Source organism: Bos indicus, chromosome 19 (assembly GCF_029378745.1).
Source record: "Bos indicus isolate NIAB-ARS_2022 breed Sahiwal x Tharparkar chromosome 19, NIAB-ARS_B.indTharparkar_mat_pri_1.0, whole genome shotgun sequence".
NCBI lineage: Eukaryota > Metazoa > Chordata > Mammalia > Artiodactyla > Bovidae > Bos > Bos indicus.
Genome location: NC_091778.1, coordinates 13771153 through 13788503, shown reverse-complemented (window position 1 = coordinate 13788503; position 17351 = coordinate 13771153). Strand labels below are relative to the sequence as shown.

At 38.5% G+C, this 17351-nt stretch overlaps 1 protein-coding gene across 1 annotated transcript in view; it reads right to left on the bottom strand.

Annotated features, from left to right (window-relative positions):
* Positions 1–3572: 3572 nt before the first annotated feature.
* APPBP2 (amyloid beta precursor protein binding protein 2) overlaps positions 3573–17351 on the bottom strand; it is a 60478-nt gene continuing 46699 nt past the window's right edge. Inside the window, exons 10-13 of the mRNA XM_070772602.1 lie at positions 14579–14664; positions 12772–12962; positions 11308–11473; positions 3573–8527 (exon numbers count right to left, since the gene is read on the bottom strand). Coding sequence (XP_070628703.1) covers positions 8274–8527; positions 11308–11473; positions 12772–12962; positions 14579–14664 — 697 coding nt within the window. The 3' untranslated portion in view covers positions 3573–8273. The remainder of the gene's footprint in view (positions 8528–11307; positions 11474–12771; positions 12963–14578; positions 14665–17351) is intronic.

Genomic DNA, 17351 nt, shown 5'->3' with positions numbered 1-17351 from the left:
GCCTCCCACATTGCAAGCAGATTCCTTACCAGCTGAGCCACAAGGGAAGCCCAAGAATAACTGGAGTGGGTACCCACTCACAGTTCAGGCACACAGAAATGGAGTGGGTGACCACGGAGGATTTGGTCTCAGCCACATCCCTGCATCACTGAAAACCTTGAACTTCCTTTGAACTGTACCAGACCCCAGGTCATTGCCAGCACCTGCTGCTGTAACCCTATGATCTCACGGCCTCCCCTTGTAAATATGCAGCCATTTCGGATCCCAACCGCTTCTAAACAAGCACTCTTACTTCTGTCCAGCTCCATTTCCAATTCTTCATTTTTATCATAAGCACCTTGGCTCCCTGGAACTCTCACCTTCTGATAAGATTTATCTAAAGCAGCTTTTAGTTCTAAAAAGTTAAAGATTTGATTTGTCTGATCAAATACATACTAGGTAAACTTCCTCCTGGTCAAAAAGTGCCGAGGGTGGTTTTTTAAATAACTAGTCTTTTTTTTTTTTTCCTTTTTCATCTTGTATAGAGATATGTGATGACTCTAATACCAACACAACAGTTGTAGAATGTGGACTGGCAATGGGTCACAGCCACTAACAGAACAGAATAATACTCAAAACTATTTAAGTAGCAGCATGAGTGAAAATAAAGCAGAAATAGATGTTTTCTGGAACTCTCTTGCTTTTTCGATGATCCAGTGGATGTTGGCAAATTGATCTCTGGTTCCTGTGCCTTTTCTAAAACCAGCTGGAACATCTGGAAGTTCACAGTTCACGTATTACTGAAGCGTGGCTTGGAGAATTTTGAGCATTACTTTACTAGTGTGTGAGATGAGTGCAATTGTGTGGTAGTTTGAGCATTCTTTGGCATTGTCTTTCTTTGGGGTTGGAATGAAGACTGACATTTTCCAGTCCTGTGGCCACTGCTGAGTTTTCCAAATGACTGTGTGGATCACAATAAACTGGAAAATTCTGAGAGAGATGGGAATACCAGACCACCTGACCTGCCTCTTGAGAAACCTATATGCAGGTCAGGAAGCAACAGTTAGAACTGGACATGGAACAACAGACTGGTTCCAAATAGGAAAAGGAGTTCGTCAAGGCTGTATATTGTCACCCTGCTTATTTAACTTACATGCAGAGTACATCATGAGAAACGCTGGGCTGGAAGAAACACAAGCTGGAATCAAGATTGCCGGGAGAAATATCAATAACCTCAGATATGCAGATGATACCATCCTTATGGCAGAAAGTGAAGAGGAACTAAAAAGCCTCTTGATGAAAGTGAGAGTAAAAAAGTTGGCTTAAAGCTCAACATTCAGAAAACAAAGATCATGGCATCTGGTCCCATCCCTTCATGGGAAATAGATGGGGAAACAGTGCAAACAGTATCAGGCTATTTTTTGGGGGCTCCAAAATCACTGCAGATGGTGACTGTAGCCATGAAATTAAAAGACGCTTACTCCTTGGAAAAGTTATGACCAACCTAGATAACATATTGAAAAGCAGAGACATTACTTTGCCAACAAAGGTCCGTCTAGTCAAGGCTATGGTTTTTCCTGTGGTCATGTATGGATGTGAGAGTTGGACTGTGAAGAAAGCTGAGTGCCGAAGAATTGATGCTTTTGAACTGTGGTGTTGGAGAAGACTCTTGAGAGTCCCTTGGACTGCAAGGAGATCCAACCAGTCCATTCTAAAGGAGATCAGCCCTGGGTGTTCTTTGGAAGGAATGATGCTAAAGCTGAAAACTCTGGTACTTTGGGCACCTCATGTGAAGAGTTGACTCACTGGAAAAGACTGATGCTGGGAGGGATTGGGGGCAGGAGAAGGGACGACAGAGGATGAGATGGCTGGATGGCATTGCTGACAGGATGGATGTTGAGTTTGAGTGAACTCCAGGAGTGGCATCACCAACTGATGGACTTGAGTTTGAGTGAACTCCGGGAGTCGGTGATGGCCAGGGAGGCCTGGCATGCTGCGATTCATGGGGTCGCAGAGTCGGATATGACTGAGCGAGTGAATTGAACTGATGAGTGAAAAACCACCTGATTCTGTGCTGAGCAGCAAGTTAAATGCCAATCAATTTTGACATGTTACATCAATGTTCTAATTCACAAATGTATCTCACAAGGCTTATCAATATACTGTCTGGAAGTGTATACTCACACTCTTTTCAAACTTCATATATCATGCCTGACTTAACTGCTTTATGCAGTTATCCAGAAACTTTAAAAAATTATAGTAACTCATAAAATTTACCATTTTAACTATTTGTAAGTGTGGTGTTAATTATGCAACTGATCTCCCGAACACTCTTATCTTGCAAAACTGAAACTCTACACCCATGAAGCAGCCACTCCCCATTTTCCTCCTCCCCAGCCTGACAACTGTCATGCAATTTTCTGAGCGTGACTAGCCTGGATACCTCATGTGAATAGAATCATAAACACCATTTACTTGCTTTCCCATTTGTGACTGGCGTATGCAAACACAATGCCCTCAAAGTTCATCCAAATTGTAGCATGAGTCAGAATTTCCTTCCTGTTTAAGGCAGAAGAACATTATGCTGTGTGTATGGACTACCTTTTGCTGCTTTCACCTTTTGGTTACGGTGAGTCATGCTGCTGTGAACACGGGTGTACATACGATCATACAACGGCTTTAACAAAACTTCAAATAAAATGCTGCATAACTAAGCACCAAGTGGCAACTCAAGCTTCCCTTGTCCTTTCAGCCTGATGAGAGTTTATGCAAGAAATGGCATTTCAAACAATAGAAGAGCATGTTCAGTCACGGAGATGGCAAAGGAAATAAATTTAAATTCAGGAACACCAGGGAATTCCCTGGTGGTCCAGTTGTTAGGACTCTGCGCTTTCACTGCTGAAGATGCAGGTTCAATCCCAGGTCAGGGAATTAAGATCTCGAAGCTACATGGCTCGGCCAAAAAAAACACACAAAAAACTGGTGATATATGTATCACCAAAGGTGGCAGGTGATGGAAGTCAATGCTGACCATGCCAAATGAAGGTGGGGCTTTGCCTAACATTCATCAGTTTTCTTCATAATCTGGTTTCATTTCCTGTCATTGTTTTCAGTGCTTTAGATTCATGCTGTTTCATGGTGGATTTTTAAAAAGACCTAAGCTGACCCCACCTTTCATACGAGGAAATGAACACAAAGAGGCTTATAATGACACATCTCAAATTCCTACCGTTAAGAGGCAGGGCTAGAACCATAACCCACACCCAGGGTTTTTGCCGCTGACAGACACCCAGCAGAGCTTTTCATCACCCTTCCTCAGCCTTTGTGTGAGCTGAGGGAAAAGAAGGGTGTGATTACTTTTGTAAAGTCCCCAAAGCCCTCTGCATTCATGCAGTGCTTGTGTTTCCAAAGTACTTTCATAAGCACTGTCTTAGGTGCTGTTACCAAGCGTCTCCTCTGCCACACGTCTCACCAGAAAGAGGGCACCGCTGCTCCAGTTCTGGCAGTTTCTCTCTGGAGTCTGTGATGTTTAAACAGTCCCAAGTCCCAACCAAAAGTAAGCACAACTAAACTGGAAACAGATACACCATGAGTGCAGGAACACTATATTTATTAAGTCAATAATTCATTTTTAGCAATACAAGTACAGAATATATCACAATGCTGGTTACAAACATACTTAGTATGGTATTAATGGTTACAAATAATGGTGGGCACTACAAGTCTGTGGTGAGGGTGACATGAAAGGTTATTCTGACGCAATGAAGAATTGTCTTTAAAAAACTCATCAATGACCTTAGACATTTCTATAGAAATTACTGTGGCATTATTAGTGGGGATTTTCATGTAAAGAATGGATAGTGATTTGCTTTTGTTTCCGTAAGAGCTTTTTGAGTCTATTAAACTAAAATCCCCGGTTGCTTAATAAAGTATAAAAATAGTACTGACCTGGTAATATTTAATAAAACATAGCATTCATTCACATCATAAAAGTAGAACTGAAGTGAAAAGTTTTTAGTTACCATGGCAACAGATCTTCCCATCAAAGGAATCTACAGAAATGAGTAATGTTATACAAACGGTACCTGCAGAGTTATTTAGGGATCCAACGCTTGTGCACCACAAACCAAGTTTTCTAGATATCTATATAGAGCATATATTTTTAATCTTAAATTTTACTTTTGAAAGAAAAATGTGCACTTCAACAAACTCACTAAGGCCACTCATGCTATAGATGCCTAGGATTGCAATTAAAGAACAGCAATTATTTTAACAAATCCTCAAGCACACTCCTTCAGGTCACCAACAGGGTAAAACCAGTTTTCTGCCTAAAACATTCCTGAGAGTTGCGGACAACTACTAATGTTCAAGCTGGAGATGAATTAAAATGTCGGATTAAAAAAAAAGAAAAGAATTTTCTAGCAAGAACTGAGGTCCTCCAAGAGGTGAAATATATATGCTAATTCTTAGAGCAAAAATAAGTCTTAGAGACGCTTTTACTTATAAATATTTTTCCAGTAGTAACTTTGCCATCCAGAAAAAGAACAGTTTGGAAGTAGCCAGGCTACAGATTCAGGGGGAAAAAAACAGAGTGACAGTTTAGTACAGGTATCCTCCTCTTTCTCAAAGTTCACTTTATCCTACTTTGCTTTTATCAAAGACCTGCATTAGCGCCTGTTTTTACTAACCGAAAACAGATCCAAAACCATCACTTTCACGAAAAAAGGTGAACAGCAAAAATGGCGTTCCACGTGTGTCTGCACACGCGTGGCTGTTGAGGCGGCAGCAGCAGCGAGCAGTGGGAGGGCACCGCCACGCTCCTCTCCTGGAACTGCGTTCGGCACCTCAGCTTCAAGCCGCCACAGCTTTACCTGTGTGAGCTTCTGAGCTTTATCTCAGTGTATTTTGTGCATCGATTGGCAAGATGTGCCCTAAGCTAACTGCCACTCTGCTGTTCACCTGTTTTGGCTTACAGAGGTTTCATGGCAACACTACTTTTGGATAGCGGGGAAAGCCTGCTGTCCCTCCTCCTACGTAGCAAACCATTCTTTGCATCTGTAAAGTATGGCCCAAAGTTTCAGTCATGTTCTAGGCATTGTCTACTGCTCAGCATCCTGTCTGCACTGTCAGGAGCAGCCAAATGGCACGCTATTTATAAGACTGCAGCTGCCTGATCTGGTTTTCTCAAAATTATGAACTCTAACAGGCTAAGAGTGTTACAAAGGTCTTGCCTAATCTTTCATTTTCACAAAACAAAGCACACCTGCAAGGAGGCTATTCCAAAGCAACAGCCAGCTGTTTCTGCTGAACAGAGACAGAGCTTTGATAATGTAAGGGTCCTAATGCTTTGGGCAAAGTCAGCTTTGGCGACCCATAAAAATTATGGTCTAAAAAACCCTCAACTGGCTCTCTGAAACTGAACAAAGGAGTGACTGGCCACCTGTGTGGTACAGGAGTGTTATGGGCTCCCTGATGCACCCAACTTGAGCAGCACCAAACTTTAGGGGAAAAAACCCGAGTACAAGAGAGAACAAAGCCAGGAAAGGACGAGACCAAAGGCCTCTTACTTAATATTACTTAGTTGAACCGCCAGAAAAATCTTTTAAGTTGATCTATGCTTTCTTATACACAACCCCACCATATACAAAAAATTTGTTCAAGCAATTGGTTATTGTGAAGTAAATTTTACTTTGAGACTGTTTTCCCCTACCCCCATATATCATGATGATATTCACCTCCCTAACTTATCCTAAGCATTCCAACTAAAAGGATAAAACCCACACTTAAAATTATTAGGGTATTATTCTTCATTAGAACCAGAAATAATAGCATATTAAGTTATATCACTATCAGAAACTGGCAATCTCTTTTCTCAATCTAGAGTGTCTGCATTAAGCATATGGATTTACAGAAAACTACATTAAAGCAATGGCAATATGGCAAACTATCAACAATTTTTTTTTTTTTTTAAGAAAAACTGGCTGTCATTTAACATCACCCTGTGATCCTAGGCTTCTAAATATCATGTTGCTTTATCACTGAGTGTGATCTGAGTTCAAACTGAATTAGAGAAGATGAGGCCTTAAGTCATTTGCTGGATTTTATCCTAGGAAACGCTGTATATGCACAAAACCAAAAATACAGATTAAAAAAAAAAAAAAACTTCATATGAAAACATAAGTTTCAAAATATTTATTGAAAAACAATTTACCATGACATTCCTATACCACAAACATACCACAGGACTCTAAATAATCAACAAAAGTATACAAAGCCTATCCTTAAAATCTTTGGAGGTATTAAATATATAGGCCCATGAGGATAGAGCTGAGTAACTTAAAAATGTTAGTCCTTGGTCACACAGACTATTTGGTAATTAATAAAGAGGTGCCTCGGCATTAGATTGCAATTAACTGGGAGGGGGAGGCGCAGGTGTGCCAATGCGCTCTTTTCAATTCAAAATAATTCAGTATGAGGATTAAACCCAGCGTTCGAAATCACACAGCTATCATCTTAAAGACATCTGGGCTTGTTTCATTTCTTCCACCTCCCCTAGAGAATCCCCTCCTGGGAACTTAAAAACGGTGGGATCATAACTAACAAGATGGCAAATAACAGCTTTAAACAAGGTTATATTTGGGAAGGCCAAAAAAGTGTTTAAAACTGAATTGATCTGAAATTTCCAATTACTTCTTCTGCACTCCACGTGGTGGGCAGTCTAGATTTTCCCCCCTCCCATCCCAACACGCCTGTTAGACAGAAAACCTAAATTCAGCACACATCCACCCACCCACAGACCACTCCAAGCATTAGCCAGGAGCAACAACTCTTAACAGCCAAGTCATGAACCCCTGAAAATAGGGGGGAAAACCCTGATTCTTAACTATAGAGGCACCAAACAGGCCACTATAATAAGAACTGAGGTAATGGCAACAGACCTTTTTTGTTTCTTGAATTGCTACATGTTACAACTTCTCAAATTTGAATATTACCTCAACATTAAACAACTTGACTGGCTTAAATGAAAAATCAAAACCCAATAAACAAAGAGGAGTTAGTGAAATAGATTTATCATTAGGGGAAATCTTTACATTTGACTCTTGAATTTCATATAAAATGATCTATTGCTTGCAATTTTTTTTTTATCATAAACATGAAGGATTTCTAAGAATTGCTTATTAGGCGGCATTTGTTTTTCCATTAATCCCCATAAACCAAACACTGACCTAAAATTCCCATCTGGACATGAGCTATTTCATGACTCAGCCAATATACTTGCGAACTGCGTTATTAGGGTAGCATATAAAATGAGAGGGATGGCTGCAGCAGGTATTTACAGACTTGCTTAGGGCATTGCCATCTGTGTGCCTTGACTGAAGATATGCCACTGAAACTGCCAAATTTCCCTCATCTCGTGTCTATTACATGAATACAATTTTTGTATTATCAGTTTTCATAATACATCTAAATGAAATCATTCTATGATAAAAGTAAAGGCAGGGGCTAAAATAATCATCTAAAACCTCTGGTCCAAATAACCCCTTTCTACATTAGGCTGGTCCTTTTCAGATCCTCCTGGTCCTGTTAGCAAAAGCTATCAGAGCATCTTGCCTTTTTGTACCCCCAAAAAACACAACAAAACCAAAACAACCAAAGAGTTAAAACTGCTGGTTTATCAGCTTTTCTATTACTTACAGGTCAACACTGGTCCAGTTCAGATGAATCTGACAGTCCTTCCCCCTGGTCATGCAGCCCTGGAGCGGCTGCACCCATTTCTCTAGGTAAGGATGCCCCTCTGCTCTTAGTAGTTGTGTTACCTTTTCTATACTGTGTATAAAGATTTTCCCCATAAAATTTCTTTACAGTACAGTATTGAATACCTCCTCAAGGAAGAATTATATGTTAAAAAGTTGTTAAAATCATCCTTACATAATAAGAATGCAACTCTTTTAAACTCTTAAATAGTTTTATTTAGGGGTTCTTTTTTTCTTTCAGGCTTTCTGCAAAATGAATTACTTTTTTTTTAAAAAAGAAAACAAAAAATTCCTGTTGTTTGTTCTACGAGGTTGAAAATACGGGCCAGACTACTTATACATGCGGTACATGCTGAATATAACTGAATATATGCTTATTCCTACGGACACTCTGCAAGAAAGGGATCACCCAAATAGGGTCAAAGGACTGGACCAGTGTTTCAATGCAAATTCCAGCCCCCTAAAAAACACGGTTTTGATTTCACAGTATGAATTCCCTGGAATCTGGGAAAAGGTAAGTTAGTGAACTGAGGTCTTCCCTCAGCAGCTCGGTCCCTCGACATTCTGCGCAGTCAGGAAGGACTGCACCACTTCTTCAGTGGACTGAGGGCTGGTGTTGACGTCCTCAAGAGCATCGGTCACGGAATACTGCCGATCTCGTAACCGGTTCCAGTTAGACAGAACATTGTGATACTCAAACACTTTCTCATAATTTCCAATGGAGTTGTAAAGTTTAATGAGACCTCGGTAATCGTATTCCAGTCCACTGTAGCCTTCACCAAAAAGTTTCTTCCCTGAAAGTAAACAGAAAAAAAAGGAAGCTCAAATAATGAAATAACAAGTAGTTTCTACAATACAAGCTTAGTTCTTTAAAATAGGGTGTCTTTGTTTTATTCCTTTTAAAAGGAATAGATTCAATTAAAAAAATTTTATTGGAATACCTTTGCTGTACAACATTGTGTTAGTTTCTTGCTATACAGCAAAGTGCATCAGTCATACATACATGCTATGCTACGCTAAGTCACTTCAGTCGTGTCTGACTCTGTGCGACCCCAGAGACGGCAGCTCATCAGGCTCCCCCGTCCCTGGGATTCTCCAGGCAAGAACACTGGAGTGGGTTGCCATGTCCTTCTCCAATGCATGAAAGTGAAAAGGGAAAGTGAAGTCGCTCAGTTGTGTCTGATTCCTAGCAACCCCATGGACTGCAGCCTACCAGGCTCCTCCACCCATGGGATTTTCCAGGCAAGATTACTGGAGTGGGGTGCCATTGCCTTCTCCGATATATATATGTCTCCACCATTTTTTACATTTCCTTCCCATGTAGGTCACCACAGAACATCGATGTGTGTTCTCACTAGTTATCTGTTTTATACTCAGCAGTGTGTTTATATCAGTCCCAAACTCCCAATCATTCCACCCTCCAGTTGAAACAGATTCAATTCTTTTATCAGGGTTTACTGACACAGTCTTACTCATAGCCTACTTCTAAGACTTAAAAAAAAAAAATTCTCTTGTCTAAGGTCATTGGTCTCTCTAGAATAAAATTATAAAATTTCAGTTTGAAGGGAGTTCATGAAGATCTCACAGCTCATTTACAGGGCATACTGTTTCTAAAAAAGCAAAGTATCTGGAGTATGCCACCTTTTATGTAAAGTAAAATATTTATGTCTCTGAACACTTATGCCAGAAATATACAGAAGAACGACACTGGTAATCCAGTGGTTAAGAATCCACCTGCCAATGCAGGGAAAACAGGTTCGCTCTCTGGTCTGGGAGGATCCCACATGCCTTGGGGCAACTAAGCCAGTGAGCCACAACCATTCTGCCGAGTCCAAGCTCTAGCGCTGAGAGACGCGACTACCGAGCCCATGTGCCACAACTCCCAAAGCCTGCATGCCGAGAGCCCGTGCTCGGCAACGAGGAGCCCGTACACAGCAACAAGACCCAGCACGGTCAAAAGTAAAAAACAAAAACAAAAAACCCAGAAAAAACAGATGAGAAACTAACAAGACCAGTTACTCACAGGAATGACTGGCGAGGAGAAATTAAGGGCAGTCACACATCTGTGAGAAGACCTTTCTGTATAGTTGACTATTTTTTTTTTGGTTATGCCATGTGGCTTGTGGGATCTTAGTTCCCTGACTACGGATCAAACCCAGGCCCTCAGCAGTGACAGTGAGGAGTTTTAACCACTGGACTGCCAGGGAACTCCACAGTTCTAACTTTTCAGAGTATTAATATTTCACAGTCAAATAATTTAGCAGACTAAATAAAAACGGGGGAATGTTACACAAACATAAGCAAATGAACCCAGTTCTCTCGTAAATGAGTAACTTAACTGATAGCAGGTGGCAGGGAGATAAGCAACCTAAGTAAATTCTGAATACAGTATTCTGATTATATACCTTCAGGTTAAGGACAAGATAAAATGTAAATGAATTATTAGGCTCTAAGCAGTAACACTGGTGTTCATAGTACTACGGGTTAACAATTCTAAAACTACTTTACGTGTATTGTAGGGTTAAGCAAGATAATCTATTATGGATAACGAGGAACCTTCACATACACGGATATATGATTTGAGGCAAAGGTAGCACAGCAGAGGGGAAAGACAGTGTTTTGAAAAAATGGTCCTGGTCAACCTGTATATCCATACAGAAGGGAAAAAGGAAGAGGGGAAGAAATTTGATCACTACCTCACAAATTTCCAGAAGATAATCTCCCAAAAGAGTATCTTTTGACTTTGGGGTAGAAAAATATTTCCAAAACACAATTTAAAAAGTGCCAACCATAAAATAAAAGAGCAATAATTACAATATTATATGTAATTAATATTACATTAAACTTTAAGAATGTTTGTTCTTTGAAAGGCACCGTTAAGAAACAAGCAGTAGAGGGACAGTCATCTGCAACACGTTTAACTAACAAAGGGCTTGTTACATCTAAAGTATATAAGGAACTTCCATAAACCAAGAAGAAAGTGACAGACAAATTCAATAAAAACATGGGAAGAGTTTTAACAGGCACAACATTAGATGATGACCACAGTACTTTATTTTGTGATCGGTCTGAACTGAAAACAATTCAAATATCAACTAATAGTAGAATGGATAAATAATGATATACTAATTCAATACAATATTACAAGGCACTGGAAATTAACAAGCAACAGGGATATGAACAACACTGATGTATTTTACAATTGATGTTCACCAAAAGAAACAAAGCATATAAAAAGATACATTGTATTTCATTTATATCAAGTTCTAAAACAGCTCAACTTTGTCTAATTTAAAATCAGGAGAAGGGTGAGGATGGGCTAGAGGTAGTGTTTATACAAATTTTTAAAATAACTATTTTTGCCTTTACTTGACACACTACTGTCATATTTCTTATTACTGGCTTCAATTATCGATAAATAATCTTTAGCAAAATGTTTTAGAAGACTTCTGAGTAGCTCCTGGAGATCCTGAGCAGCTCTAAACTCATTTAAGTCTTAATAATAACACTTCCCTATACAACATGTAAGACATGTTGATCTCTTATCAATTAAAACAATTTTAAAGTAACATACCAATTGCTATAGATCGCAAATAAAGTTTCTCAGCATTTTCATACTGATTCATGTCATAATTATATAAAGAAGCCAGATGTCCCACCGAAAGGGCTACTTCATAATCTTCTTGACCAAGAAGTTGTTCTTTAATCTGAATTGCTTTGATGTGCATTTCTTCAGCTTCCTGAAAAATAATCAAGCTGTATTAACCATTAGATTATACTTTTTACTATGTCAACAACTCTTATCCAATTAGTAACATTCTTCTAAATGCCAAAAACAGTTTATGGATGGCTAAGGTAATCTGATCAGAGAAGACACTACATTGTTCTAAAAGCTGCCTAACAGGAAGCATCACTGGCTTCGGGAAGCTATGCACATAAGCTGACGAAACACTGAAATACACCAAAATGACAAGAGAAAACGTGTCCATGTAATAAAAAGCTATTAGAAGAAATTAATGTCAAAATATTCTAAAATGAAAACTTATTTCAATTTAACACACTTCAAAATTTAATTGAACTGTGTTAAGAAACTCTTTATTAATTTTTACATAGAAGTATATTTTATTATTTCGTTTTTTGGAGTTTTGACAATTTTTATCTCAATAAACAGGTTAACTGAGGAATGTGTAAACTGATTTTCAGATAAAAATGAATGTCTTAGATAGCAACTCTCTTTCCTTTCTTACTGTGACTCTATAAGAATTGATGCTTTTGAACTGTGGTGTTGCAGAAGACTCTTGAGAGTCCCTTGGACTGCAAGGAGATCCAACCAGTCCATCCGAAAGGAGATCAGTCCTGGGTGTTCACTAGAAGGACTGATGCTGAAGCTGAAACTCCAATACTTTGGCCACCTCATGCGAAGAGATGACTCACTGGAAAAGACCCTGATGCTGGGAGGGATTGGGGGCAGGAGGAGAAGGGGCCAACAGAGGATGAGATGGCTGGATGGCATCACCGACTCGATGGACATGAGTTTGAGTGAACTCTGGGAGTTGGTGATGGACAGGGAGGCCTGGCATGCTGCGATTCATGGGGTCACAAAGAGTCGGACATGACTGAGCGACTGAACGGAATCAACAGTAATAAGAATTTATAACCCAAAGTTCTAAAAGGAAACTAAATTCAGTATATTTTTACCACTACAATTATACAATACTTGCATTATCTTACATTTCTTGCACATCTAACTATGTGTCAGGCATTCTAAGTGTTCAATTTAAACTATTAGCTAAGAGCTATGTTTTAAGTCTGATATATATATTTTTCTATGGTTTGTATTTTTGAATTTTATTTATATTTTGACTGTTTTATACTAGCTATTTTCTCAATTCTTATGTGAAATAATGTGGAAGTATAATAAATGTATACTTTATAATTTAAGATTACTGAAGAAGCATTACTTAAGATTTATTATTCACATTGTACTTTATTACCTAAGATTACTTAGACAGAAAAATACAGTAAAATGTGCTCCTACCTTAAATTTTCTCATTGACTGATAAAGTCTTCCAAGGTTTCCATAGTGTTTTGCAGTCTGTACATTAAATTCTCCAAAAGCTTTTTTAGCTAGTTGGAGTGAAGACAGGTGCAAATCATGAGCTTCTTGAAGCAGCCTCTGTTCAGTTTCTTTATTATGACAGTCAATAGCAATCTCCTCTAAAATAAGTGCTGAATAAGAAGGCAACAAAATCAGTGCACTTTCAAACCATGTATCAAAGCTCATCAGAACATAAACTTTAGAATTGAATTTTATAAATGTTACTTGTATACACTTCTATATGTTTATCGTTTAGAACCATAAACCATATAACATACCAAAGAACTGGTAAAGATGAGCGTATTCCATTTTAATGAAAAAACAAAACAAAACACTTTTGGGGTGATTCTATTTTGCATAGTATAATGGATTTCAAATGTAAGAAAAACAACAGTATACAACAAATTATTTTGCAGAATTACTCTCTATTTTACCAGATCGGTTTGCTTTGCTGACGTAAATTGTTTTTTAAGCAAACAGAAGAAAGACAAGAATGAAAAGGCAAATTTTTTTAAATTGTGAAACTGTGTCAAGGACTACCTAACCACTGTTGAAAACTGTGAAACCACATTTGCAAACTATATAACCTTTAACCAAATAGAAGTAAAAGAACTGGTTTCCTCCTAACTCACTTGACCAGTCAAATCAGATAAGAAGATAATTTAACTTCAAAGTCCTATTTGAGACCCTCAAACTCCATTTAAAGTCTTACAAATATATATTCTTTAACCGGGCAATTTTATTGCTAGGAAAATTGTTCATATGCACAAAAAGTAAGAGATTTAGCTCACTGTAGCATTTTTAAAGAACAAAAGGTTAAAAAAAATGTAGAGGTCCAATAAGACAGGTGCAGTTAAAAACATTAGAAAACTAGAAAAAACATCAGAAAAAAGGATATATACCTACACGTATTGAAATGAGAAAATGTTTGTACTACATCGAGTGAACAAAGCAGATTACAGAACTAAAAAAAAATTATTCACTCATTTCAGTCTTCAAAGAAAGAAAAGCCTAAAAAAAATATTTGCCCACATGTTGATTCTGGATTGATGAGTTTCAAGTAACTTAATTTTTTCTCTTTTAATTCTTGACATCATGTATTACTTGCATGACTTCAAAAATGCAAACCTAAAGGAGAGGTAAAGCCTAGTTCCAGAATTAAGGTAAAAGTTCTTCATCATGCAAGGAATTACCACATGGGTGACCCAATCGTCAGCAAAATCAAAGGCCCTTGGTAAGTGACTGCAGAAGAGTTAAAAAGTAAAGAAGAAAGTGGTATGTGGTGCGAGCCTTGCAACACTAAAGGTAACCTGATATGAAACAGTTTCAGAGTCTTGCACAATAAAGGTGAAGGCGTGTGAAAACCCATCTGCAATGTCACGGTGATTCTTCAATCCTCCCCTCAAAAGAAAGGCATGAATGAATGAAAGGAAAGAGAAAAAGGAGGGAAGAGGCAAGTGGAAGGAAGGAAGAAAGAAGGGTACTCTAGCCTACTAACAATGTTGTATGAGAGAAGCAAACAACTTTTCATTATGAACCACTGGAAATTCTTAGAGACGTGGGCAAATATGTTAAATCAGTGATTGTCTGTTTTAGTAATATACAGTCTAATTCTGAGGAAATCAACAAATATTCCTATTTTAATCAATTTTAAAATGTCAGATAGTAGGCATCTATTATAATTGACAGCTAAAGAAGTCTTAAAATACATCTATCTATCTATAGGAGACTAGATTACAAAGGGTACCTTTCACCCTCTTTGAAGAAGCCAAAAGAAGATGATCTTCAGGTAGGATGTGGGTAATGATACCAATAGCTCTTTCTGCATGAAACCTGCAATACAGAAGATAAGTTCTGGCATTTCTTTTATGTTACAAATAATTTAGGCATTAAAACCCCCATAATTTACAACATAATACTGGTAGAATCCCTAAAACTAGCTGTGGTAAAGGACAAGTTTCGCTGTAACATTCCAATCTTTTGTACACTGAGTTTTTTCCCTCCCTTAATTTATTTTTATTTGAAGGATAATTAAATGAACTTTTAAACACCCAGTGGATTCCCATCTATCTCCCTCATAACCAACTGTGAAATTACTATCACAGCCTACAAGGCTTAATACAATATGATCTTTCACTGGGCTACCTCTCTGACCACATCTCCTACCATTATCAGAAGTAATTCCCTCTTTCCCTTCTAGCCACATAGGAATGGCAATTTTCTGAACATGTAAAGCAGTTCTAGCCCAGGATTCTTGCATTTGTTTTATTGTCTCTCTGGAATGGTTGTTCCCTGAATATCCACATGGTTTACCCTCAATGAAGTCTTTCCAGATCAGCCTATACAGAAGACCCTAAAAAAATCTACCATCACTCTCTAAACTCTTAGTTTATTTTATTCTTCTTCACAGCATATATTCTCATCTGACATGTTTGGTTATTGTTTCATGGCTCATCCTGTCAAACAGAAGGCAAGTTATTTGTCTATTTTATCTACCAGTTCCTTTCAAACAACTCTACACCTTCTATTCCCATCTTTCTTGGACTGCAAGGAGATCAAACCAGTCAATCCTCAAGGACATCAGTCCTGAATATCACTGGAAGGCCTGATGCTGAAGCTGAAACTCCAATACTGTGGCCACCTGATGTGGAGAACTGACTCATTGGAAAAGACCCCGATGCTGGGAAAGATTGAAGGCAGGAGGAGAAGGGGACGACAGAGGATAAGATGGTTGGATGACATCACCAACTCGATGGACAGGAGTTTGAGTAAACTCCAGGAGTTGGTGATGGACAGGGAGGCCTGGCATGCTGCAGTCCATGGGGTCGCAAAGAGTCGGACATGACTGAGCTACTGAACTGAAGCAATCATCAATTTTCTCAGATCTATCTTCCAATCTGCTGTCTCTTTAGTTGTATCTAATGCTATTTAATTTGTCTACTGAGTTTTAATGTCAATGACTATTTTCTAATTCTAGCTATTATAATTTGTTTTCATAATAAGTGTTTATTAACATAATTCATACCACAATTTAAAGTGTACAACAGAAGGTTTTTAGCATATTTCAGAGTTATGCACCTATCACTATTAATTTCAGAATATTTTCATCCCCCCCAAAAGAAACTTTGTGCCCATTAGCAGTCATTTCATTTTCCTCCAACTCCCCCAACTCTAGGCAACCACCAATTTACTTTCTGTTTCTACAGGCTTGCCTAGTCTAGACATTTCATGCAATGAAATTATATAATATGCGGTCCTCTGTGGCTGGCTTCTTTCACCTGCACAGTGTTTTAAAGATTCGTTCAAGCTGCAGCATGTATCGGTCATTTTATGTTACTGTGTATTTTTGGCTGCTCCAAGCGGCATGTAGGATATTAGTTCCCCAACCAGAAATAACTCATGCTCCCTGTGGTGCAAGTGTAGAGTCTTAACCACTGAACCGCCAGGGAAGTCCCATTTATTTGTATTATTGAAGTATACTTGATTTACTGTGTTGTGTAAGCTTTAGGTATATTGCAAAGTGACTCAGATATACATATAGTTCCCTCAGTTTATTTTTATATCTGCCTTTTTTCCTTAAGTTTCCCTCTAAAGCATTATTGATTCCTTCTTTTATATCAGTGTCAGCAATTTTTTTTTCCTGTACAGGGCCATACAGTAAACATCTCAAGATTATGTGGTACACACTCTGTCCCAACTATTCAACTCTGCTGTTGAAGCATAAAAGCAACCACACACAAAACAGGAGTGCATGAACACTGCCAGGTTCCAATTAACCTTTATTTTGCCTTCAGGCCATAGTTTGCCAACCCATTTATACCCTTAGTCATCTAAGAATCCTTACTTTATAGCATCAACCAAAACATTCTGTTAACTGATATTTTTAGTGTTCTAATCTTGTTCATCATGCCTTCTGACTCACTCACAGAGAAAACGTTCCCTTATTTAAAAACATTTTTTATGGTGAGTTCATCTTAGGTAGAGTTAGGTCTAAGGGAAGTCTGTATGGCTTGGACTGAAGGTTAATTATTACCAAGAGCTTTGTATTTTCTCCTTAAAAGCATCCTAAAAGAAATCAGCAGTCTCAAAGTACTTCTTAATGTTTTCCTCGGTTTGGGGTTTCCTGTATGCATGATGCCCAAATACAAGGGAGAAGTCTATAGCCTATAAATTCCCCCATGAGGCTCGTGTTGTTCAACTGAGAGCTCAGCCTAAGATGGACAATCTTCCACGTCACCCCTCTTGCCAGTGGGCAGTTTTTCCCTGGTCTACCCTTTCCCTGAGGGTGTAGCTTTGATCTTGGCTTCAGTTTTAAGTCACAGCCTCCTGTGGCCTAATGCCTTATCTCTTAAAACCAGGACTGGTATTCAACCAAGGTTACAGAAACTTCTAAGGCCTTCTAAGCCTTACCACCCCAGAACAGTTACACTATGGTTCATGCCTACCCTTTTGGGTTTTAGTCCATTATTGGCCATTGGGGATTTCCTCTCTCTCTTACAAGCTCAGTTATGCATTAAAAA